The 25,863-nt window shown below is 36.8% G+C and overlaps 1 protein-coding gene across 17 annotated transcripts in view; it reads right to left on the bottom strand.

Moving 5' to 3' along the window:
* Positions 1–25,863, bottom strand: part of ATRNL1 (attractin like 1) — a 487,687-nt gene that overhangs the window by 429,856 nt on the left and 31,968 nt on the right. For all 17 annotated transcript variants that reach the window (XM_068688793.1, XM_068688795.1, XM_068688794.1 and 14 more), the window contains exons 2-5: positions 15,972–16,055; positions 13,796–13,909; positions 11,597–11,725; positions 7,864–8,072 (exon numbers count right to left, since the gene is read on the bottom strand). In XM_068688793.1, the coding sequence (XP_068544894.1) occupies positions 7,864–8,072; positions 11,597–11,725; positions 13,796–13,909; positions 15,972–16,055 (536 nt within the window). The remainder of the gene's footprint in view (positions 1–7,863; positions 8,073–11,596; positions 11,726–13,795; positions 13,910–15,971; positions 16,056–25,863) is intronic.

The raw sequence follows: 25,863 nt of genomic DNA, 5'->3' as shown, positions 1-25,863 counted from the left end.
CCTCAGCTAACTATCACTTCTCAGTAGCAGTGTTTCAGGTTAAGAAACCGACACAATAATGAAAATACCACAATACTCAGCAATGGTCAACAAAACAAATCATAGGGTAGGAACAGAGGACACCGTTACCCCAACGTATAAATCACTTCGAAATCTGTGAGCCCTTCTCAATAATAAAAAAAATATTAGAGCTGGAGACTATTTTTACAGCAGAGTAACTATGATATTTAAAGGAACAACCAATTCGGCTGGGTCTTTTTGTCCGGAAAAAAAAAAATAATGGAAGCAAATGTTAAAGGTCTATAAAAAAGTGACAGAGGGTGGATGTGAATAATTTACAGTCCCTTCAAACATAAGTAGAGAGATCCATCAAATGCAGCATGAAGAAGCAACATTCAAACCGAACAGGAGGAGGTAGTAGTTCATGCAAAAATCATCAGACCCTCTTACCAAGGAGCTCTGACAAAGGATGCTCTGGATGCAAAGGCTTACACAGAGTCAAGGAAAAGCTGGACAAATGTTTAGAAGAGAACCAGTGAAGTGAACTAAAACTAAATAAGCACGTGACATCAAGTCTATAATTTTAAAACGTTATCCTTATTGAAAAAAAGATCAAGTTTTTCCAGTGTACATTATCATTTTGGGGCAACTTGTTACAATTACTCCTTATACACAACAACCAGGTAAATCACTTGTACCTAACAATTTGTCAACTTTTCCTGGTACTTCCTAGAAAAATGATGTTGACTTGTATCCAGATTACCTTTTGTTGCTTAAATGATGGAGACCCTTGATTCCCATTGCTCATTATACCTTCTGCCCAGGAAAGATTAATGGTATTTTAATGAAGGTAGGAATAATTCAGTATATTATTCCTCAAGCATTAATATTGATACTGTAGTAATATTGTAACCTCAACAATATTCTGATTTGGTAAAATCAGAGCAGGAAACACTTAATTTGAATCTAAAAGTGCTCAAAAATAAAAAGATGATTAGTTATTCTTTGATCAGGGCACAGTTCATAATTATAAAATCTGTGCCGCCAGTAAAATGAAAAGATATTTCTGTTTTCAATAAAAGATACCATTCTTGCACAGAAATGTAGTGGTCAACAGTGTCCCCTAGTGGGGAATCACAAATCAAACACAAGCTACTCGCCTGCTAATTGATTTAAGGTTTTCTTTTCTGGAGACAGAGAAGCACAGAAATTCACATAGCAAATCCAAAATATTATTCCTGCCTACACTATGCTTAGATTAAAATGACTGTATTAAAATGAGGAAAAACTTTTTATACCATGCTAACAATGCCAAAATCTTAATACTGATAACCAGATCAGTAATTTAAATATCACACTTTCTTGCAACCTCATACTTCATTGTTGGTAGGTCTACAACGAATGACAGGAAGAATGAGATGGGGAGAAGAAACACCACACTCCCAGCTCTGACATGGAAGAGGGATGTATTCTGAGGAGATGAACCTGAACTCAGGAGCTTGAAAACACTGAATCCTCCAATGTTTTCTTCAAAGGATGTAACACCCTATGCATGACTCACATGATTATTAAAGTGACATAAGCTGGCATTGCCACCAGAAAAGCCACCCTTGGCCTCCCCCAACTCCTTACTCTCTATCTCACATCACCACTGGTGCCAATTTTCATGTGGCTGCAGTGAACCAGGTGAGGGAACACATCCAGGTTGAAACTAGCTTTGCTTTTTGGCCAGATGAACCTTTAATCTGGGTGCAATCCCTTACCTGTTTCACTTTGCATGCATACACATGGTTATACCAACACAAGTAAGACTGACCAGCCAGGACTGCCTCTTCAGTAGAGCTGTAAAACCTTCATACATACTGAAATAACTCTATCAATCTGTGTAAAAAATGGAATATATAGTTGAGGAAAAAAAAAAAAAAAAAAAGCAATATAATAATACTGACTTCTATTGAAACATCATTTAAAGAACAAATGCTTTTGTGTGGCTGGTGTCTTATAAAGGCAAGGTAACTGTAGGATTTTGGAATATAATTTACAGATCTTCATACTTAAGTATATATACCATGAAACATCACCATTATTTCAGCACAAATACATTTTCACTTCAGAAACGTCACATCCACTAAATATATATCTTTTGTGGAACAGGCAGCAGTACAGCTGCAGAACACAGATAAACGTTTTACTATTTTCTATGCAAATACTATTTTCTCCATTTATTTAAAATTGGATTTCTTTCTTGCCCACTCAATCCAAAAGAAAAAAAAAAGGTTTAAACACAGGAAACAACTGTATAAAACTGAATTGGAAGTCAATTACGTTATCCTCAAAGGTAGGAAAAAATTCTATAGGTTAAAAAAAAAAAAAAAGAGAGAGAGAGATTTACCCACACAACACAAGAGAAGGAATTTAATTTCTATTTACTGAAGAGTTTCGTGAACTGCCAAAGTAACTATCTGTTCCAGTAGTTCAAGTCATAAGATCAATTTCCACCTAATGAGAAAACATCATCTATTGTCTTCCATGTTAATCTTCTCCTTCAGGATCACAGGGAAAAAAAAAGTATTGATCTCTTGAATATAAATGTTATGGTCCTTTTTTCATACAATCTAATCAAAGCATTCAAATCAAGTATTTATTATTGTTATTTATTCTGTATTTGATGTTTGAGGATTTGAGTTGTGAATTATTACTGTAAAATAATTTTTCAATCACTACAAACATAAACAAAATACTGCTATTCTCAAGTATCCAATAGAATCTTCATATTATAATGAATTTGAAACCATGAAAAATATGGGACTTGATAATCCTTGTGATTTCCTCCAACTCAAAATACTCTATGATTCTAAATAATTTTACTTTTTTTTTTTTTTTTTTTTTTTTTTAAGAAAAGCAAACATATCTGAATATTACTTTCACTAACAACTCTTGATATTGGAAGTTTTACCAAGCAGTAAATCATCTTTCTTACAGGAAAGCATTGAGGTGGTCATTATATAAACAAAAATAGAAATAAATATTTAAAATAATATAAATAAAAACCTGCTATATAAGATAAAGCATTGTTAAAACTATTAATAATAAAAAAAAAAAACACAGAAGGACAGAAGAATTTGGGACTGGTCTTCGGTGACAAACTCCAACAACGCCAATCCACTATCCATGAATGGTGTGAGGAGTGGAGTTGGTGATCCCAGCAAACGAACCAAGACTATCAGCAGTCAGGCTGCCAATGAGCTGCCCTCATTGTTACCTGTTGGGATGTTCTCCCACAGAAACTAGTGCCAAAGAAGCAGAGGAGATAAAATCTTTTAGCAAATGGTTGGGCTTTGCCCTATGGATCAGAATAGCTGAAGAACAGTATCCATGATGCCCACAGGCCTGTGAATGGGTGAGAGAAGGTAATTAGGGAAAAAAAATAATTGTACATCCCACCAGAAATGCTGGGTTGTCTGTCCTAGACAGGCCTACAGTGGATGCCCTTTAATGCCATGTCTGCAACAATACAATAAGATCCAGCCACCTGGCTGGCCATGAGGCAGGGGTGTGCAGAGCCTTGCAGCACTGTAGCTTTGACCTGTGCTCAGCCAGCTCCCTGCAACAGACACCTGGGATATGGGAGCCACAACAGAGCACAGCCCTCTAGGTACCTCTCCCAGTTAGGCAGCTGGTATCTATGCCCAAACTAACAAGGGATAATAGCTATATGGCAAAAACCCAACCAACAGGTGAGCATTTCACTTCAGCAGGCAGTTGACAAAACCTGAAGTGACAGAAGTGAAGCCCTACACACCTGCACTGAGAAGGGAAAGACCAAATGCTGTCTGTGGATACTGCAAGGAAAGCCTTACAAGTCTTTCATAACTGAGCACAACTGCACTCCTCAGTAGACTGTGCATATGAGTTTTTTATTTTTTCATTTTTTTTTTTTATTCAGCTGAAAAAAAAATAAGTTTTGGTGCTTAGACTCCAAAAGAAGAAGGGCCTATAGCACAGCTGATCCATTCAGTCTGTAGTTTTTGAGGCTCCAGATGCTGCCAGTGGGCTACCAAGCTCTAATATTTCTGCTAACAAATTCTAGAAATCTTCACAGCTCTAGTAGTTAAAAGCCTGCTGCTAATTTTCAAGCTAGATGTATTGACAACCTGCTTACCCATTTTCCCCCCCCATCTGTCAGCAATATCACTTGACTGAAAAAGCTGGCTTCTCTTTTAATAATGTACAGCCCACTAACGTTTACGAACAATTTATTCCCTCCCAGCCTTTTTACTAATTTAAACAAATTCTGCATCTTCCATTGCCCTGATCATCCTAATGGTTCTCCTCTGTGCAATTTGCATTCATAAAAGTGTAATAATAAAAATGAAGTATAGTACTAATATTTTCCTAGGATTAAATGTAGATTATGGCTGAACATCCTACTAGTACACTTGACAGTTTATATAGAGTATATAAAATTAAGTATACGAATTAGTTCATATTCTAATTGATAGACAGGCAAGTTTTCTTCCATGTCACCTTCCCCACTTCAATCCTAGCCGATAAAACACATTCTTAGTATTCCTAGTCCTTAAATGTATGAATTTAGGATTTATTCTGAAGTGTTGCACCCCACACATTACTCCAACATCCCGCCACCCCATCTTATTTTTTTTTTTAAAGGGATATTCTGGTCTTCCTTCATATTAAAAACAACTCCTGCCTTCATATTAAAAACTCCTGCCTTCATATTAACGGATTCCATTAGCAGTCTTATAACCAGATTATAAAAATTATGTAACAAGATCAGTCCCAAGATCAGTCTTTAAGTACTATTTACCTCTTTCCCTCTTAAGTGACTTGTTTAGCACTCCCACTGATGTTTCCCAATAAACAAGCTGTGCTGCTGTTATTGTTCCCTCATGTCCATGTATACCATTTTCAGCAATTTCCTATCATCAAATGCTGAGGTTCAGGTGAAATTTACTGCGTTTTCTTACAAATTATTTTAGCATGAACTATATTGATAAATTCACATCTCATCCATTTCACAATTCTAAACATACCATATGTTTAATTATTCCTTTCCTCAAATTATGGTCTCAAAAGTGACACACTGACATCAACCTAACAATTTTTGAGCTGCCTTTGGAATTAAGTCAAGCTCCTTGAAGTTAAAGAATGCTTCTATAAAGCAGGGTCTGGGGGGACATGACACCTTCAGACTAATTAATATTTTCAGCATTTCCACAGATAGCCCATTTAACAGTGCTAAAAAGTACAGGACTGTCTGCATTCCTTCCAGTCGTTCTGAATTGTCAATGACATTATAGAAATCAACTATTCTGGCATCTCCTCTGCTCATTTACAGTCTGAGACAATCCAAGACACTGTTACCAGTATCAAAGATAATTTGCTGGCTGTATACTCAGACTGAGTAACATCTTACTAAAAATTATCTTTTCAACTTCTTAAAAACTTTGTCTCAGTCAAGTCCCCGTTTCTTTCTTGTCTGCGTCTAGCGAATAGAATAGATCACCAGTTTTAAGATACCTTTTTCTCTGCCCAACATACACCCAAAGTCTGTACCATCAGGCTTCAGCACACCAAGTCAGATTAACCAGCAGTACTCATAAAAGGAAGCGGTATTCATGAAAAACTCCAGCTTCTTTCCTTCATGGTAGGCCTCTCCCAGGTTAAAGTTTTAAATTAAATAGATTTCAAGGAATATTAAATTATTTTTCCTCTACACATTTCTGAGACCAACTACAAATGCTGCAATAACAATTGTACTTTTTGTTCAGAATAAGAATACTATTATTCTTAATTACTTGCTTTCTAAGCCTAAAAGATATTTTCATGATATCATTTCCATTTGCGACTAATGCTTACCTGTGAATATTTACAATTACAACACCCAATTTCCACAAAATGCGCTGTCATGTGCATATCATGAAGAAAACACCTTGTTACTCAAAACATGTACGCTACTCGAAAGATGACCCTGTACTTGTTTTAACTGAATTCTTCGCTGATGTTCCTCCCACAGTACCCACAAGATGTCGCTATTGTAAAAAAGAACCCCGTGTATGGTATAATAGGAAACACCTTTTCATTTTTTGAATGAGGATTTTATTTACAGTGCATATCAATCAATGCAATTGAATTAAATATTTTTTCCTATAAGAGGGCTAAATACACTCTAATCAACAAGAAAAAAAAAAAAAAAACTCTCTTCAGGAATATAGAAATCAAGAACCTACTTTAGCTAATTGATTTGAACTACCAAAACCAAGAAAAACTCTGGCAGACGGCAAGAGCAGTAGGATAGGTAAAAACATTTATGGTTCCAGTATTGCAGATAACCTGTGTAGAAGATACTGACAGTTTAGAAACTGTAAAGAAAGAGCATTTAGATGTAATGTATGTGCTTGGATATATATAAATGCATAAATATTAACAACTAAGTGTTCTCCCAGAGGCCATCAAGAAAGTTGTTTTTGTTTTTTTTTAAAGGAAAATCTATTATAAACTAGTTTGCCTGGAATATGATTTTAAAAATGAATTTAAAAAAATGTGAGTTTCATAAAAACATGAGGGAAAAAATCAATTTGTCTATATTTCTACTTGCTGTAGGAAAGAATGGGAAGCTAGTATGTACAGAAACTCTAGATGAAAAGAAGCTATTACACATGAAAGTCAGAACATTGCATCAAGTCAACACACTAGCAAAAGGGTGCTATTCCTACTGCAAATCCTATACACAATTTCCTTTTACAGATATATCTTTCAGGATTATTTTTTATGCACTACAGTCAAGAGAGATTCTGGAGGACTCAGTAGCATGCCTGTCACTGGGTTGGTTCTATTCAATGGCTGTATTGCTAACTCACTTCCTTCAGTAGAATTCTGTGGATGCACTGTCTTTTAATGAACAACTCCATCAATTATTAATGACATAAATTAATTCAATCTCATGTTCTCTTTGGGGTGTGGCAGCTAATAGGAGTAAAACAGCACTTTCAACATGTAAAAAGAAACAGCAGCATAAAAAAAAAGCTGAGTATGTAAAGAATGGGAAGACAGCATATCAGCTAAGTAACCTGTAGGTGTTTTAATATTTCTTTTAAAAGCATAAGGCCAATTTCAGTACACAGCAAGCTAATCCAACTGAGATTTCTAATAGGAATAGTAAATGATACAAACGTCTAGTGTAACTATAATAAGTGAATTAAACATTTAAGAGCTTAAATACATAACCTTTAATATGAAACAATTATGTATAGTAGGGCTACTGGGAGTAAAACTACAGCACACATTCTTACAGTGCATCCATCACTCAGTACTTATCCACAGCCACACTCATAACAACACAACTTACCTTGTCTTCTTGAGAAACTATACAAATAAAACACAATTAAAAACTGGACACTGAATATGTATTTTATAAAGCATTAATGAAATACTGTGATCTGAAATTAAGAAAGGTGGGGAAGAGAATCAAATATATACAGAAATAGAAAAATTAAGCAAACCGAAAACTAGGCAATGAAGGATCTTAGTCTTCAGAAGTGCTCAGTATGCTCACAGTTTTACTGCCATTATTTTTTCAAATTTGTGATCAAAAAAGATGAATGTCCACCACAAGAAAGGTTTGATCCAATATTTCTGCGCTACCTCCAAATAAAAAATACCAGGTAAAGCTCTCAGCCCTTTTGTTAAAAAGGACAGCTGTAAGTTGACATGACAGTTTACCTCTGTATTTTTTCCCATTCATGCTTATTCTTTAAAGATGTTAACTTGCATACTAAATAGGATGCATTAAAAGCAATTCTTTTTTGAAGATGAACTTGACTGTAAATTACAAAACCTTACCTTGCCAGCTATCATTGCATACACACAGCTTCTCTCCTGTCAAATCACAGTACCCGTGATCTGGACTGCCACAGTTGGCTTTACAATACGGAATATCACAGGCTTCTCCTTTCCAATACTTGTCACACTCACAGTATACCCGGCTTGGAACGGACACACTGGTTGTACACTTTCCGTGGTCTGAGCAGTTATTAGGACAAGAATTAATTCTGAAAAAAAATATGTAAAATAAGGGATATGATAAGCCAAGGGTTGGTGAGAATGATTCTTATCCGACACTGTTCCAACAGTATTTGTTAGATAAGGCATGTTTTTTCTGAAAATTTTCTAAGTACTGACACAACACAAGTTTAATAATTTTACAGGCAAGGGAACTGAAAAAGAGTTCATCCAGGCTTACATACAGAGTCTGCAAGGCAGTTGATATCACAAACTTCTTGTACATTAACATGTGTTAACACTAAGCGGAAGGACAAACCCTGCCCGGACAGATCAGCATCTAACTTATTCCAAGTTTCAGTACAAGCTCTCCTCAGTCTGTCCCTTCAAAAGCTTCTTTCTAGGAACATTCACGCTGCAAGTGACTGCAAGCAGTAACCCTCATGAATATCACTTCGAGGAAGATCTTGGAACCCCTATTGTATAAACAGCACTTTTCCAAAAGTAGACTCTTAATGGGCTTACAAATTAGCTTTGAAGGGTGAATAGGCATCCAACAGGCAACTGCTGAGAGCAAAACTCTTAATACAAGTGGTCACAATGTTGCTTGATTTTTAGTACAGTTCAGCTCTGCTGCTGCAGAGAGTTAGTGACAAGTCAGAACAGGAGAATCTCTGTAGTAGAATTAAGTCTCAAACTCTTCCTCACACACATACATTTAGTGGGTTTTTCTGACTGGCTTTGTTCCGTGCTATAAGGCAAGATAATGTCCAACATCCAAGGGAAAATAAATAAATAAAGGAAAAACAGAATAAGGAAAACTTATAAGATGGCTAATATCCTGAAATTATGTGAAGGCAGCACTACATCCTTAATAACAGAGCCACCTTAAGCTTGTCTTGTTAACTCCAGAGTCAAAGATGCAAGAATAGGAAAGATTAGGCTGGAAGAAACTGGTGACGGCTTTGGGATTTAGCATTTCTGTGATACACCCTACCAAACACTGAGATCACAGGCAATTGGACTCTCCTAAACTATGCTAGTTGGTTCCAGAAGTGTAGACAATTCCTTGGAGATGAGAGAAATGAAGGACATTGGTGTACGTGGGTCCAAGAGATTCCATGAACAGCGTATGCATCTCAGGCAGCAAGTACCTCGGGAAATCCAAAAAGGATCTGAAATCTCCTTTGATGACTCACAGGGAAGGGTTAGGTTGAAACTCCGAATAAACTGTTGCTACAAATCCCTGGCAACATTAACACAGGCTCCTCCCTGTAAATAGGAGAGCTGGACACCGTTTGCAGCATTCCTTGCTCTTACTGAAGAAAGAAAGAACTGAGAAAGGTAGGAATTGTTCAAGGTGGGCCTTTAACCAAAATTACTTGCAATAAGACAGTCAGGAGATGTGTTTTCATTTTCTGAAGACCACCTCTGAGGACTGATTCTGTCATACTACTGAAAAAAAGGGGGAAAAAGAAAATTCCACTTCTGATTTGCAAGCATCCTGGGGACATTTGCCTAATTTACACATTGCATTAACACCGTTAATGGCACAAAAAGTATAACACAGCTGGGAGAAACCTCTCCTGTTGACTTCACAGGGACAGCATTCTGTGGGAAGGGGAATAGTTAAATCTTTCCAGTAACAGAGATAGGAACAGTTTAAAAGCATCCCCTCTCCTACAGGCTCCTTTAAGGACACAAAGAGAAGGATAAAAACTGGATAGGCAGAGTTGGAAGTAGGTCACCTAACTCCAAGAACACAAAGTTCTGGAACACATTGTTTGGGAATAACTGTTTGCAGCTGGCATGGCATTTCAGTCACAGATGCTGCACTCCTGTCTTCCCCCAAATAAAAGAACACAAGTAGCCTGCCAAGATGAAGTAAAAAAGCTGACTAGGGTACCAAACTAAGGAAAAAAAGAGGGTAACAGAAGCAGAGTAAAGCAGATCAGAATGACAAACAAAATTTAACGCAGCCATAACAAGCAATCACAGCTTGGTATTTCTTTCAGCACAAAGAGAGTTAATGTTGGCTCATTAAAAAAAAAAAAAAAAAAAAAAAAAAAAAAACTTGAAAAGTATTCATTGCAACATTAGAAACAAAAGAACAGAGTACATAAAATTTCATAAATTATATATTCCCCTGTACAGGTAATGGAATTAAAAACCTGGAAGATTTTTCTCTTATTTTAAATCTTACAAAGTAATAATGTAATAACATATAGCATGCACCATATTACGAAGTCATAAAGAATGCCGAGCACATAACTCATTTCTTAAGAATGCCATGTCATACTGCCATTTGCTCTCAAAACAAACACAAAAGTGCAATAAAAGCTTCAGGGATAACTGAAGAAAAAAAAAAAAGTATCTAATTACATTAGGAAGTCTGCCAGGTGACTGCATTTTACTGATGTCAACTGAAAAATATTGAAAATACCCAGCCTTCTAGACTGCCATTTCTAATACCACATGTCTACAGAGGTTTCCCAAACTTTTATTATCTGGTGAAAGGCTGCCAAACGGCTGCAAATTATAGAAACAATCTTCCCATAGAAAACTTAAAGACCCTTTACTTAAAGGAGAACAAAGCTATGGTCAGAAAAGCAAACAGCAATTTTAAATGAAAAAAGACACAAAAACTTATGTACTGCCACATCTGAAGTGCAGTGCTGGCAATCATATCCCTTAAAATGGTATTTCAGAATCTGAAGGGATTAAAAGAAAGGAACAATATCTGCAATCATAGGAACTATCACAAGAGCAACAGGACCAAGCAATCCTCTCATGAACCAAGCATCCTGTGTAATGATGCACCACGTCATGTGGCACAAGCATGTTCTGAATAAGACAGAAATTGAAAACAGCTGGTACACATAAGGAAGAGGCACAGGTCTGTTGGATGCATCTTTAGGGCTGCTGACAGTCAAAAGCAAACCTCAGGAAAGCAAGCTTAGTTATACCAAACTAGATTTCATCAAAAAAAAAAAAAAAAGTCCAGTTATGAGTTATGAAGGTACAAGATAGACTAAAATAGATGATAGAAAAGTACCCTAAAGGTAGAAAAGGAATGAAATACAACCCTTGTGGGTGGGCACAGAAATAAATGGAAGACTTTGGTGAAGGTGTCAAAAATCCACAAAAGCACATTCTGCAAGGAAAAAAAAAAGATCAAACAACAGATGACTCCAGTTAAAGAGAAGGGAATCAATGTGACAGCTGATATAATCTCCCTTCTATTCCATATGACAACTTTGTGTGTTGGATAAATACTGGAAGGGGAACACTTTCTAGTTCCATATGGCATGGGACAAACATACTCTTAGAGTGTCCATGGAGCTGCACTCAGAGAACAATATGATCCACTGTGTTTCTTTTTGTTTTGGTTTAACTACTATCTTAACAAAATTAATTACAACATCTAGCACCTTAGTTTCAGAAATAAAAAAAAAAAGCATAACTCTTACGCAGTTAATAAAATAAGTAGATAAATACTTGCCTGGGTTTGTCATTTTCCTAAAAGGAATGCTAGTTTAATTATCAACGAAATTACTTTTTAAGAAATACTTACGAATAAAAAATGTTAAATCCAGTTAGATTATAAGCAGCATCACTAAAAAAGTGTAGCAGTGCATAGCCAGATGTAGTAACAACTTCAGGAACAGTTTCATTCCCACGCACTTCAGGGACTATTAAACCACTGGAAAATAAAAATAATAAATAATCTTTTTTTAAATCAGTCTTTGGGAAAAAAAGTGATGTATTCCAGTTGTTAATTATACAGACAAGGTAACTTATAAATCCAGGAGGGTTTTGGTGGTGGTGGTGGTTTTTTGTTTGTTTGTTTTTTAAATGTGTACAAAACTTGTCCAGGCCTCAGAAATTTCATGCCGGGTTTTCCAAGGAAGCAAAACAAAGAGCTTCCCCCCCCCACGTACTAATGCAAAATTTCACATCAGATTATTCTGAGGGTGTGTGTACAGTCAGTGTAATTTTTAAAACATTAATTTTGAAAAAGGTTATCTTATTAAAAACACTTTAAACCTAGAAGATACAATTAATTTCCATGAAAACGTTATTTCAAATCAAAATATATATATATATATATATTTAGAACTTCAGAAAAATGTTCTCTTTTTCAGTAAAGACTGACACAGAAAAAATAAGCAATATGTATTAACAAAAGAGGTCACCTGCATAAAACAGTGCCACATTATGAGCATAAATCAAAAGTTAGAGAAATCCTAAAGAAAACATTAACAATCAATAAACTGAAAAAAAAAAATAGAAGAAATTTGAAGAATACGGGAAGAGGAACCTTCTCTTTCCTTCCATTCATGCTACAAGTCAGGCTCCTGAATGACACATTTAACAACTTTGCAACTTTGTGCAATTTTGGGGAGGAGGGGAAGGAGGGCAGGGAAATGCAAGCAGTCACATAACACACATTGAGAACTGGGAGGGAAGATGTAGATTGCAATAGCAGGGCAGGGAAGAGAGATGAGATTAGCTTTGTTGCAGAAACCATTATCATCTACGCAATTAGTATCTCTTAAAGCTTGGCAGCGTAATCAATATTTCATAACATAAAATGAAATACAATTTCTGCCCCATGGGGGCGGGGTGGGAAGCGTACAATATGGGACAGAAATTACATTGCATTGCTAAAAGATATTTCAAAAGTATTAAAGTATTATTAAAAGTATTTCAAAAGATAAAACTTTTACTGATTTCCAAGGATTAGGATCCTTTGCCCTCATTTCAACTGCCCAAGCATGGAATATGGAATATTAGTCTTCGCTACCTTCAATATAACTCTAATGAACTATAGCCCGCTTGCCTAGAATATCCTTTCTGGAATGCTTCCCAAAATACTAGTGGAATGGTAGGAACAAACCAACTGAAACATTCCACTGAAGTCCAGGAATGGAGGAAACAAGTTGAAATTCATATGGCCTGCTTTTTGTCTCTTAGACACATAGGAAATGCTGTGCCTGGATCTAATATTTGACCTCAACTGTTTATTATTATTTGGAAGGCAAATAACTGGTAGCCATCCAGTATGAGTTAAGTTCACTGTTTACTGTTGTTGGTTTTATTTCTAAACTACAAACTACTCATTACAAAGAGTTACAAGGATTCTAGATAGCATTAATTTGAAAACAGATTTAGTAGAGTTACAATTCTTAGCAGCTAACAAAAAGCAAAGAAATCCCATCCTTTCAGTTAACAGCAAGTTCCAGGACTTTTAAGAAGTTGGTAATTTCATCAACAACTCAGGTGATATTGCCCAGTTTAGTAATCTAAAGAAGCACTAAAAAAAAAAAAAAAATAGTACTTAGGAGTAGCCTTCATATAAATTCCCTTTGCAAATAAATTTAGAAGTCATTTAGTAGCTATTCTTTATAATTTACAAGTAACGCAATACTGCCTGAGTAATAAATTACAATTCTCCCTTAAATAGAGTAAGATACTGACACTAGTGGCCACTGCCACATTTCATGCACATTAAAATGTAGGAGTCACTATTAGAAGTCTGCTGGAAAGTAGATTTCTGATTGCATATCTATGAGTATTAACTCTTAATACTGACACTGCATGGATTACAAACCACACAAGAAATTTATGCTATGATCCCCAAACCAAAGCATTTGGAAATTTATACAGCAATTTTTGCAGGTTTAACTTTTCATTCATGTCCCCAGAATATTAATATGGGGGGGGGGGGGGGGGGGGGGGGGGGGAGGAACTGTCCAAGAAATACACTCACCTAAATACAGCTATTAAAGGTGCATATATTGAATCTCCATCATATACATACATATGGTCCCAACTACATTCTGTGGCAAAGTGATTAAACCTCAATCTCAGTATTGCATTAGGACTGGAAAAGAAGAACAACAACATTGGCATAAAAAATTATTTGCAGAAGTATTCAACTCATAAAATACAGAACTTACAACAAAATTGATCATGCAAGCATGACTTTATTAAAGCAGAGTACTAACAAAATATTTGAGTTAAAGAGCAAAACGTAGGGCAAGCAAACATTTCATTTTTATCTTAGAATACTCTTAGAATAACATCTGCTGACCAAGTCTAATAATCCCTGTAGTTAACAGGATACTTAAGTTCATGAGGCTTTTAACAAGTGTTCAAAACCTGTAATTTAAAGCCACTATAATATCTCATTTTATTATATTACTTTTATTTTACAATGTCAGGACTATCAGGTTTAAAGAGTCTTCAAGAGAAAACTCCCTATAAACCTTCATTTCAGTACTGTATCAATGACAAAGTAAAAATTTTAATACACAAATTTAAAATAACAAGTCATATTAATGATGAAAGGCAAGAGGGTAGAGTTGATAGTTTGTTTTTCATATTTCAAGGCTTACTTTACTAGTTAAGTATGAAAATATTTCTAAATACATTTCAAAATGCGTATTCTCATGCTTGTTACTGTTTCAAGGCAGAACTTTGTGGCACTTATGCAATGTACCAGCAAAACTCCACTGGCCCTTCAGGGAGTTTGACATCATCCTGTCCTACGGGAACTTAACATAAAAAGAAAAAAAAAAATAAAAATAGAAGTCAAGAAGAACACTCTCTTCCATTAAAACTGTCTTTATAACTAAGTCTTTAGTGTCTTCTGGAGTATCCACTTGCAGCTATTACAGGATACAGTGTAGCACCTCCCCTTGTTTTCTAGAATTAGCAGTTTCCCATCACACCTGGGGGTCAGTTTTCACCAGGTTTTGGGAGATATCTGGATGGGGACTGTAAATGTTCTGCTTTCCTACTGACAGCCTCAAGTGCAGTTCATCACTGGAAAACTTTTTGGGAAAGAGAGAACAAGCACGAGAGAGCTTTGAGAGAACCAAAGTGAGAGAGCTTTGGTTTTGTCCATTTTTTAAGGAAGATCATTTTATATGTATGTGAGTTCCTCATGCATTGACATTTTGCACCACATTACTGGGTTGCATTACTATCCCACACACTGTGCAGGATATTGTTTCCTCCAGCTAATCACTCTCCCATCTCCTGCAAAGAGGAGGAACAGAGTTAAGATCAACTTCAAAGCAGCGTTTACATACAGTCCTGAGGCACGCTTCCACTTCAGTGTATTGTAGTTCAGCACAGCTATTCCTCTGCTAGTTTGTGTAAAAAGAAAAGTCTAATGAGAAATGTAATGAGATAACAACAATATGGATATATAAAGAATAGTAGTAATTTTCTTTTGCAGCCTTAGCGGAACTCAGAGCTAGATGGATTCTTCAGCAAAATCCTGATCAATAGCCTGGGGAGAAAATTCCCACTGAAATTTAACAAAGTTGTGCACTTAGCAGTTAGTCATACCAGTACATGTCTTGTTAGGTGCATGTCTGTGTTTCTGTGCTGCATAAGCTGGAAAATTAGCAGCAGACACATGAAACACCTAAGCTGTATGAACTATGGACAAAATATGATTTTAAAGTACATAAGGAAAACTGGAATAAAGAAGAAAACAGTTTGTGGAAACTAACTTCCGAGCAACATACAACCAAAAATTAGTAGACTGGAAGCATTCTATACTTGAAGCCATTCCTGATTTATCACTGAAGAGTAAGATAATGGGTTAAATCACAGGATCCTGTAACCGCTTCTGGGACTTGCATTAAGGTACTCCAACAGGCAGCAAATTTATCATCGGATTTTGAGAGCCTGCAGCACTGGCCAAATTCCAATATCACTGTAACTTTTGCCAGCAATTAGGATGGCAATGTAATTTGGCCAGCACTAAGCAATCCTGAAAATCCTTTTTTTTTTTTAATCTTTATAATATTTAAGCTAAAAAAAACTGTTTACATTGTATCCAGATGCAACTTAAACTCACATTCTTTAGATCTCTAAAATACACAGTACGAAACAGTCAGAAAATTTAATCTTTGAAAATGAATACTTACTATCCTTCAATTAACCATGTACATTTAGTTTTATATTTATAATTTATTGGTCCATCTGTTAAATATCCAGAAGGTTCTGTTAACCTACAAGAGAAAAAAAAAAACAATGCTGTAATATAGCAGAAACATTTCTTAAGCAAACAAAACAGATATCATCAAGATGCTAACAGATTCTTTCTGGATGGAAAGAAAACTCCTCTGCCCACAGTTAAGTCTATTTTTATATTTGTCACTATTTTTTATTTTTGCTTATAGAAAGTAGAATGCTAATTATTCTCTATCACTTTCTTCCCCTAATCATCAATCACAGGACATCTTTTTTCTTGACCAGTAATGCAGATATTACATTTAATTTAAGTAATCCTACAGTTGAAATGGATCCATGCAAACATGAAGGTATTTTTCTGATGATTCGTTTGATTACTTTTTCAAAGGAGTACTTTGCATCTATTTGCTTTTTTGCACAGTATGAGCAGCCACGCAATGTCAGCCCAAAACATCAACGTAGCCCAGCATCCTGCCTCCAACAGCAGTCTACAGCAGATGTGCAAGAGTTTCAATACCTGGGTTCAATACCTCCAAGGACTGCCCAGAGCATCGTACCACCTGCAATGCCTTACAGCACAGGGTCATTCTCAGACAGATGCCGTGCCTTCATACTGGTTTGGGGTTAATGCTTCTCCTAGGAACATGCCCATGTAAACTCCTGAAAATATCTGGAACGTAGAACTTCATCTAATATGTGGAATTAATTCTTGTGCAATCTCAACTGTTTTTACCTGAGCATACCTTCTGCCAATTTCATTTGATGTCCTTAGTCTGGTGTTCAGAGAGATGGTGAACCACAGTACTCTGTTCACATGCTGTCTCACCCAAAACAGCAAATTGCATTGCCTCTCTCCCTTCTCTCCACTGTCCTGAGAAATCCTTGTTCAGTTTGCTGCTTCTTGTATGGGGTAACTAACTTTGGTCATCCCTGCTGCCTTTATCTAATAAATCTTTCTACTCTCCTATATCCTGAGGATCAACACAAAGATCAGCATATTGTGCTCAAGATGCAAGGGAACCATAAATTTGTACAGTGGCAAAATAATGATTTCCGCTTCGTCTCTACTCCAACCCTAACATTTTATTTGCTCTTTCAACAACTACTGTGCTGACATTTTTAGACACAACTAGCTGTTCTGAGTGATAACAGAGTTCAAGGTTCACTGCTACGTGTGCAGAACTTTGATCCCCCTCCCTACATACACCCTTTTCACATACATTACCTCACATTAATCTAAACAGATTGCTAAAATAGCAGATGAAATTCAATAATCTATTACCATAAAAGCCTTCTGAAATAGCTTTGCATTTTTGGCACACTATAGCTTCATTATTTGCCCTATTATCTGCATCCTTCATAATTATCTTCTGTAGTTCAGGCCATAGCACACCTCTGGTGACCTTCCATCATCAGGAAAACTGACCACCCTGCTCTTTACAAACTTACAACAATGACCAATGATGCAAACAAATACTCAGATACACTCATTTCTTTCACTGCAGTGTGGAAGGATAATGATGAAGAAGAAGCATCACTGAATAACAGCAAATAAACTGATTTATTTCTTTACAAAATGACAGGACTTAAGTTGCTTAGAGGCAACGTTAATAAAACTGGCCAAGTGACAGCCAATTTTTCTTACCAGGAGTCCAGCTGAAAAGGAATTCAGTATCTGCTATCTTACTATCTTTGAAGCTCTATACATAAAGTTCAAAAATATTCCCTTTCATACCTAGAGAAAATTACTTATTTACATTTGAACTCATTCATATCAAACTCTAAATGCATAATTAACAACACAGGTCTATCATTCCAATCACAAATCCCTAAATACATAGAAAGAAATAAAAACAAGGGAGCAAGAAAGAGAAATTTACAGGACAGGGTACATGTGAACTCCTAGGTTTTTGAACGAGCTCCTTCACCTGCCCTGGAAGACCCAGCTCCTTTGGATAGGCACAACTGTGAGCCACTCTGTTCTAGCCGCTGGTGATTTCAATGAAAATCTTTTTTCCCATCACACTTTCTTTTGATGAAATGGGATAAAGCCCTGTACTAAGGGGAGCTGTCCAAATAAGCGTGCTTTGAAACATTTTCAAGGAATAAAAGCAGTATCAGTAAGATATTTTATGTTTCTGAACAAAAAGAAGCAGACAAACAGCTAGCAACATGAACAGACTGGATAAAAATAGATATGCTTCAGTTCTCCAGACAAGAGAAAGTTTCCCCAAGTAAAACCTAATGCACTGAGCTGGCCTGAGTGCTGCCGTTCAATGCTCCCAAAAAGCAATGGTTCCTGGCAAGTGCTGTACAAATGCTGGGCAGGGGATAAGCAAAGCAACGCGTGAGGGGGCAGGGCTGGTAACCTGGACAATGGAGAACACAGACAACAAGTCATAGGTTGATACTAAGTCACACATAACAGATTTTAAAATCAAGCTACTGTTATCGATGCTTAGCCCTTAGTAGAACCTAATTACAGGATGAGATCCTATGCTCGAGTGTGTGCATGCATTTTTGTGGCAAAAAAGGCAGGACTGCATAAAATGCCAATCAAAATAATTTTAGTGCTGTCATATGGTTTAGATACAGATGGTCTCTCCTTCCAGAGTAAAACAAAACATTTGCTTTACTGCAGTAAAGTAGTATAAAAGAGTATGCTTTCACAGGCATGACTGTTGGCTACTGGTAGCTCTATAATGCAACGGAGGTGACAAAGAATTGTTTTTATTAGATCAGTCCTTTGGCACTAGCAAAGCTCAAACTATTTCCCTTTTCACCTGGGCTGATACTTTTTGATAAATAGTTTTTCAGAGGAGTAGATAACCTTTGAAGCAGCTATTGCACTGCGCTAAAAATAAAGAATAAATAAGAGCATGACATTGTTTTGTAGTAATGGCCTGGGAAAGCAGTGAGCTAAAGGGGCTGTTCTATTTCCAATAAAGTAATTCTCCTCTATCTTGCCCTTTCTTTAAGTTTGCTGAGATATACCAACAACTTCTCTGTATCATTTTTCATTCCAAGCATTACCAACTCCCAAATCCTGTAAGCAGTAAATGGGTAAGCAGCATTACCTTCACACAACTTTTTACCAAATGGAGGGCAATATCCCATGTAGCCAGGTGCTCGTGGCCATAACTGCCTATGCTACATAGGAGAGGTATCCGGTCACTGGCAAGGGGAGGGCTACGAGAGCACCACAGAAGTGGAAAACCCAGAGCAATGCCTGCATGCACCTGCTCATTTCTAAGAGGCCTTCAAAAGAAGGGGACAGCCAGAAAAATGTTTATCCTACTTAGGCTTCTGCTTTCCAAACAGCACTCCCAGGAGAGCAGCTGATGCCGCAGACTGTCATTTCACATGGCAGGCCAGCATTCATAAACCCGGATTACTTGCTCACCAAGCTCAACAGCAGCAACCCACAGAGAAGACACGTGGCAACACAGGTTGTTTCATCCAGCACACAGAAGCACACCAGCAACTCAAGGGCTAGAGGCTGAAGTCAACACAGGGCACTCAAAAGCAATGCAAATGGAAATCTGTATTCCCCTGGAACATTAGCACTGCTGCAATGCAATGGTGAATATAATTGCATTACAATTCATATGGGTAACATTTATATTTACCACTGCAGTGATCTTAAATCACGACCAATGCAGTTCAAGACAAGGAAAAAGAAAAGTATGTTCTACTTCATTCAGAAATTATTAGAGTAAAATGAAGGAGAATGAGATGAAGGGGAAGAAGGAGATGAAATCTACAGCCCGCAATACATAAGATGTCAGAATAGATTATTAAAATGGTCCTTTTTGACTGTAATATTTATAGATGTGTGAAAAATGCAATCATGTCATCTCCTGTAATCTTATTGCAGAAGAATGATATTGTCATCTTTTCCAGAAAGGAGCGCTGATTTAAACCTGAGAAGTCATCAGGTATTTTCTGTCAGCAGAGGAACAGAGAGAAAGAAGAAACAAAAAGCAATAAGAAGTCATCAAACGGGGCAATATTAGAGATCCACTTACGGGCCTGCAGCAGCCCAATTTAGTGACAATACATCTTCCCACACAGCCCTGCCCCAAGACACTGCGTTTCAAAGTGCCAGGCACATGGAGACCTACAAAGCTGCTGGTAGGTGGACGGACAGAGGTCCGGGCTGTAACACAGGCTTACTGGGGGAGAAGCCATAAGGCGTATTCATAATATTACAAATACTCACTGTTAAATAAAAGGAGGAGTTATGGAGAGGTTCACTTATCTCTATATTAGAGTCATATTTCCGTTAATACTTTCATGGAGTGCTGGATTACTTTGTAACTCCTACTTCAGATATACCCAAATATCAGGGACAGCATACAGACTTTGTTATACCAGGCATACAGATTCAGCTCAGTATAGGTATCAGGATATCAGCCAAGGACTATTCTCTTTATTGCCAGAAAACTCTGCTCCATTTCTTTTCTCCATCTTTTTTATGAAAACTGTTGTTATTTAAAACTGAAAAACAGTAACTGTGCTTCAAAGTTATAAGAGCAAATGCTCCACAAACACAGGGGCAGCATTTTCAGGTTGCAAGCTGAAGGAAAAAATAGAAAAAAAGAGACTTCAAGACATCAACATTTAATTAAGAAAGAAGGAAAGTTTTGAACCACCTTATAGGACAAGCCAGAATCAGCACTCACTATGTTACCAGAAGGAAATAAACAGACCAAGAGGCCGTTTCTCACCCATGACAGGAAGCAGCAACTACTCTGTGGACAATAAATGGAGGCATCGCAAGGGACACACGTATAACTTTCAAAAGCCTGAACTGAACCCTTAGCAGCTAAGGCACGCAAACCACTGCTACATAGGAGACAGCCCCAGGTGCCTGCAGGAGCCACTCACACTTACGGAAATAAAAGGATTCCTCCCTCCTCCCAACCCCCCCCCCTCCCCTTGAAATTTGTAAAGTATCCAAATTAAAAAAACAAAAACAACAACAACAACAAAAAAATTATTTTCCAGGCAAAAGTATTGATTAGTACCTGACAAAGATCCTAAGAACTTGCATTTGATTTTCCTGCATTTTTACGTTTCCTGTAGAACCTTGCTGTCAGCTAATTTTTTTCATAATGGATGTTAAAACTGAAGACATTGAATATACCGGAGCTCTATTTTTCCTTCAGTGACTAATCAAGAAGACTAAATATTTAATAGATTAAGATAACATTTGTGTATGCCAGTCACACTCCTCTACTTGTTACACACTGCTCTGCATTAATAGAGAAATGTATATTTAGAAGCAGTAAGAACATTCACAACTTGTCACATACTGACTAATTAAAAACATGTTCTTAAGTAGGTTCAACTTCACTCATTGACAAAAGTAACAGTTCTTTTTTGTAAAACATCCCTACTACTTAATTCAAGTTTTCAGTTCCCCCTTCTAACCCTTCTAATTTATTTCAAAGAAAACCAAGCTCCAAAACAATTTAAGAAACACAAAATGAAAATGACACATCAGCCTTTTTTCCCCCATACAGAATATTCGGTATTTCAAGGACAATTTATTTTTTTCTTTTATTAAAGATTGCAGTGATACATCATCTTTGAGTGGTACAGAACATTAAGGTTTAACTTCAGCAGGTGTTTTCCTTCCTCATTTACTGTGGCTGAAAATGGCTGCTATTCCATATTCCATTTTTGTAGTGATTCCAAGAACTGCTGAAAGACAACTGCATTAACAGGAGACATTGCTCTCAAATTACAAGTGTACCAGGCATCTTACTCAGGTAATGTATTTTCACTCACGTAAACATGTAAATAAATAAAGTGAATCTCTTCCCTCCTCTGAGAAATATCCATGGCACATAGACCTTGGCAGCTCATTTACAATAGGGCATCACAGTGGTGTGACAATAAGCCCTTACAAGGGATCTATAAAGGGGCTAGAAATGGGCACAGTCCTGTGAAGATCTGGAAGACACATGAAGTGGGGAAAATGAAGACAATTTAGGAACATTAAATGTAAATTAAAATGACTATGGAAATACCATGTGAGGGCACTTGCGAGTTTTCTTCTCCTCCCTTAGTTGGTCCATGACTTTTTCTCCCCAAACCCTTGCATTGACATTGAGTTTTAACACTCCCTATCCCAGGGCAGGACCAAGCACACTGAAACCTTTCTTGCCACTTATTTGTCTAATCTGTTCTTAATAATTCCAGTGACAGGAGTCTGCAATCTTCTTAGGCGATCTATTTTAGTACTGACTTATCCTTATTGTTAGAAAGTTTCTCTAAACGTCCAACTTATTTTTCTCTCGATTCTACTTAAACAGACTACTTCATGCCCTGCTCAGAAGAAAGTGAGCTAATCCCTTCCTTTCTGCTCACCTTTTACGAACACCTACCCAGGCTTCTCTTCCCTGACTCAGACAAGTTATTCCAGCATTCCTCACATCACATTTCCAAGACTTCCCTCCTCCAGAGCTTCTCCAATATAACAAGCATCACAAAATATCAGCCATACTCCAGCCATATCCTGGCCAGCACAGCAATCAGAGAATTGTTTCTTTCCTGCACTTACTGCTGCTGCTTGGCCTCGGTGTAAATAGCCCAAGAACTGCCTTGCTGCATGCCAGTGTGTATGCAGCCTGCTATTCCCAGTGACTGCTTGCCTTCCTCCAGAGGAAGCTCTAGCTCATCTTTCTGAAGTTAATTATGCCTACAGAGGTGCAGAAATTTGATTCCAATTCAGTCGGTGCTATTTTTTTCAGATGCTATTATACAGGATCGATGCAGCTTGCACAATCAGGACCTTGTTGCATGGAAATTTTTATCCATAATCATTTTCTCAATGGGAAAAATCTATTTTTGACTCTCTTGTATAAGCATTCACTTGAAAGTTTGTCACTTCTGGCCACACGACACACTGCCATAAGCCATGAGAAACCCTACTTGAAAAAAAATAATAATAATAAAAAAAAAAAATCAATGAACTCCAGAAGAAAATATGAAAACCTATTTGCATACATTTACTGTGAAGTTCTTAGAAATGCCTCCATTTGCCATAACAGCTATTTTTCAATTACTCAGCTTAGTCACAGGTTTTGAATTCTCATTCATAGTGACTTCGGAAGCAGGGGCACAAAGTCATTGCCAACAAGATGAGAAGTCGAGGCCCTGCACAGGGAAGGTGCCCACAGCACAGCCAGCCTCTCAGCCACCTCACATGGGGGTTAAAACTGAGCAGCCCCCAAATGCCAGTGTTGTGAATCAGAGGAGCAAGCACACAGAACTGTGAGGTAGAAGAAAACCCTAATATTGAAGTCCAAGGAGGAACACTGACACACGTACAGAAAAAGCTTTCTACTTTTTATGCATGCAGAGCAATTTCCCTGATAGCTTCCAGTGACGACATACACCAAAGTGTTTTACTTCAAGTCGCTCTGACAAAACAAATTCCAGAGTTGTGGACGAACAGAGGCCAAGAGATGAGGTGAAAAACTGGCACAGCATCGCTCTGACTGCACAAGTGATCGTACTATTTTCATGTAACAACCTGATTTACAATTGGAGCAGATTAAAAAAAAAAAAAAATCCTGAGAGCTTAGTTTCACTGTACAGATATTGAGAAAGTAAGAATGAGACTTCTGTCTTCAACATAAACAGATATATTCTCTAAAATGCATAAGAATAAGCCACAGCTATCTAATAGACAAACCAAATGCTGATTGCTGTGTATTTACGCAAAGAAACATCATTTTCTCCACTGCTACCAAGTATTTGTTTATTTTTATAACTACATACATGAACCCAGATTTGAGCAATGGAAGTTCTCCAAGAATAGCAGCAATTTCTTGAGAGGGCTCAAACCTGAAAAATAAATTAAGAAGGACAGCAAAGCCTAACAGAATCTGGTCTGCCAAGACACTAATATAGTATGAGGGAGAGTAGCAGAGTGCAGCCAGCATGATAAACAGTTTAGGAGGAAGCTGACTGCTGGGAGAGACAGTAAGGAAAAATAGACCAGAGCTCAGAAATCTCTTGTTAAATGCATTATTGCCCTTCAGTGGATTGTTAGCTTTTTTTTTTTTTTTTTTTAAATAATGAAATTCACATTCTGCAATGAGAAGAAAATCCCACACAGATTTCTAACAAATTACCTGGATTATCTTCAGGAAAACTCCTCACCACCTCTATCTTTTGTTGTTCTGCTGTTATATGCCCTGATGAGCATATAGATATCTATCGATACTTTTCTTATTTTAGTAAGACTTCAAAGGACCTGATTCTGTATCCACAAGATGAACAAGAAGATTCTTAGAGATTACAGCCTAACTGCAGAACACAGGTAGCCAAATACAGGTATTTTATTGAAATATGGTTGGCCATTTTCTGGAGGTTTAACCATAAATCAGAAAGATTTTTATTTTATATCTAGGGAATGAAAACCTAACCACGACCTGCTAAAAAAAATCCAAACTACTGAATACTGTTTTCGGCAGATGGATTTATATCTAACACATTAATGGAAAGACTGTGAAATTGAATGCAGTTGAGTCAAACTACAGAGTTGAACAGTGAACCGCATGCTTTTACAGCAGTGCTACACCAATTAACAGCTTGAATCTTGCCAATATTTTCCAGGTGGCCCTGGTCCTCTTCATCCCAATTCTGAAATCGAATCCTTTTAAATGACTTTTAAAATATACTGAAAATAGCACAATATCCTCCACTGACCTGGAAAAACTTCAAGAAATGTAGCTTCATCTCTCCTGTCTTGAATAATACACATATTCTGCATCTATTTTAGTATCATAGTTGGACAAAATCTCATGAGACAGACAACGTCTAACAGCAATGCCCAGACTAGTTCACAGATGTCATCCAAAACTCTGCCTATAAAAATACACCTGCCACTATGCTGAAAATTAAGAACTGATAGAACATCAAACTGGCATTTGATATAAAACATCACCTATTTCTCTGTATTGCAGATTAATTTAATTATAGTGAATGCTAGAGTCCAAGAAGTCAAAAAGCTATAAAAAAAAAAAATCCTGCTTGAGTAAGAGGAAGACCATTTACCCATTTCACAGACTTCCTTGGCTTCACATCATTTTAACATATTTTCTCAGAGGGGAAAAAAAAAGGAAGGTTTGAAGTATTTGAAATTGTGCAATATTAACAGCAGCCCCCAAAGTTTTCTCATGTGTACCCAGACAGCTACTATTCTAAGCAAGTACTAAGAAAGAACCTGCAGAAAGCAAGATGAACTCCTAATTGCTCTAATGTTTTACAATGTCCAGTCCAGATAGGCATTGTTATCTTGGTAACATTTTGCTATAAAGAAATGAATTATCAGTGGAAAAACAAACAAACCAAACATTTTGCCAGACCAAAGTGGTCTTATTGCTTACTTTTATCCAACTGCAGCGATATTTTCATCATTTCATTTTGTAAAGGCATGTACCTGAGTAGCTATTGAATATTCCAGTTTGTAGTATGTTACTTCTGGGTAATCTTATTTTACATTAACCCTAATACTTTAAAAATGTCAATGTTACAGTTTACGTTTCTTTAAGTGGTAGAGCTCTCTCTCTTTTATTTCCTACAAAGCAGACTTCTGTTTCTAAAAATGACAAAGTTGAGCACATTAACAAAATAACAGAAATAATTTTTGACAACGTCTTTAACTTCATCACTCCTACCAAGAATAGATTTCAGTCCTAAGTGGTGTCCACATTAAAGGAAGACTGTTATTAAGTTAAAACCTGTAGACAATGTTAGAAATAAGAAAGGATAAAGGTACTTATTATTTTTATTTACCATACAAGGCACAGAAGTCCACAAACATAT

Source organism: Anas acuta, chromosome 7, assembly GCF_963932015.1.
Source record: "Anas acuta chromosome 7, bAnaAcu1.1, whole genome shotgun sequence".
Taxonomy (NCBI): Eukaryota; Metazoa; Chordata; class Aves; order Anseriformes; family Anatidae; genus Anas; species Anas acuta.
This window is presented reverse-complemented; position numbering and strand designations above follow the sequence as displayed.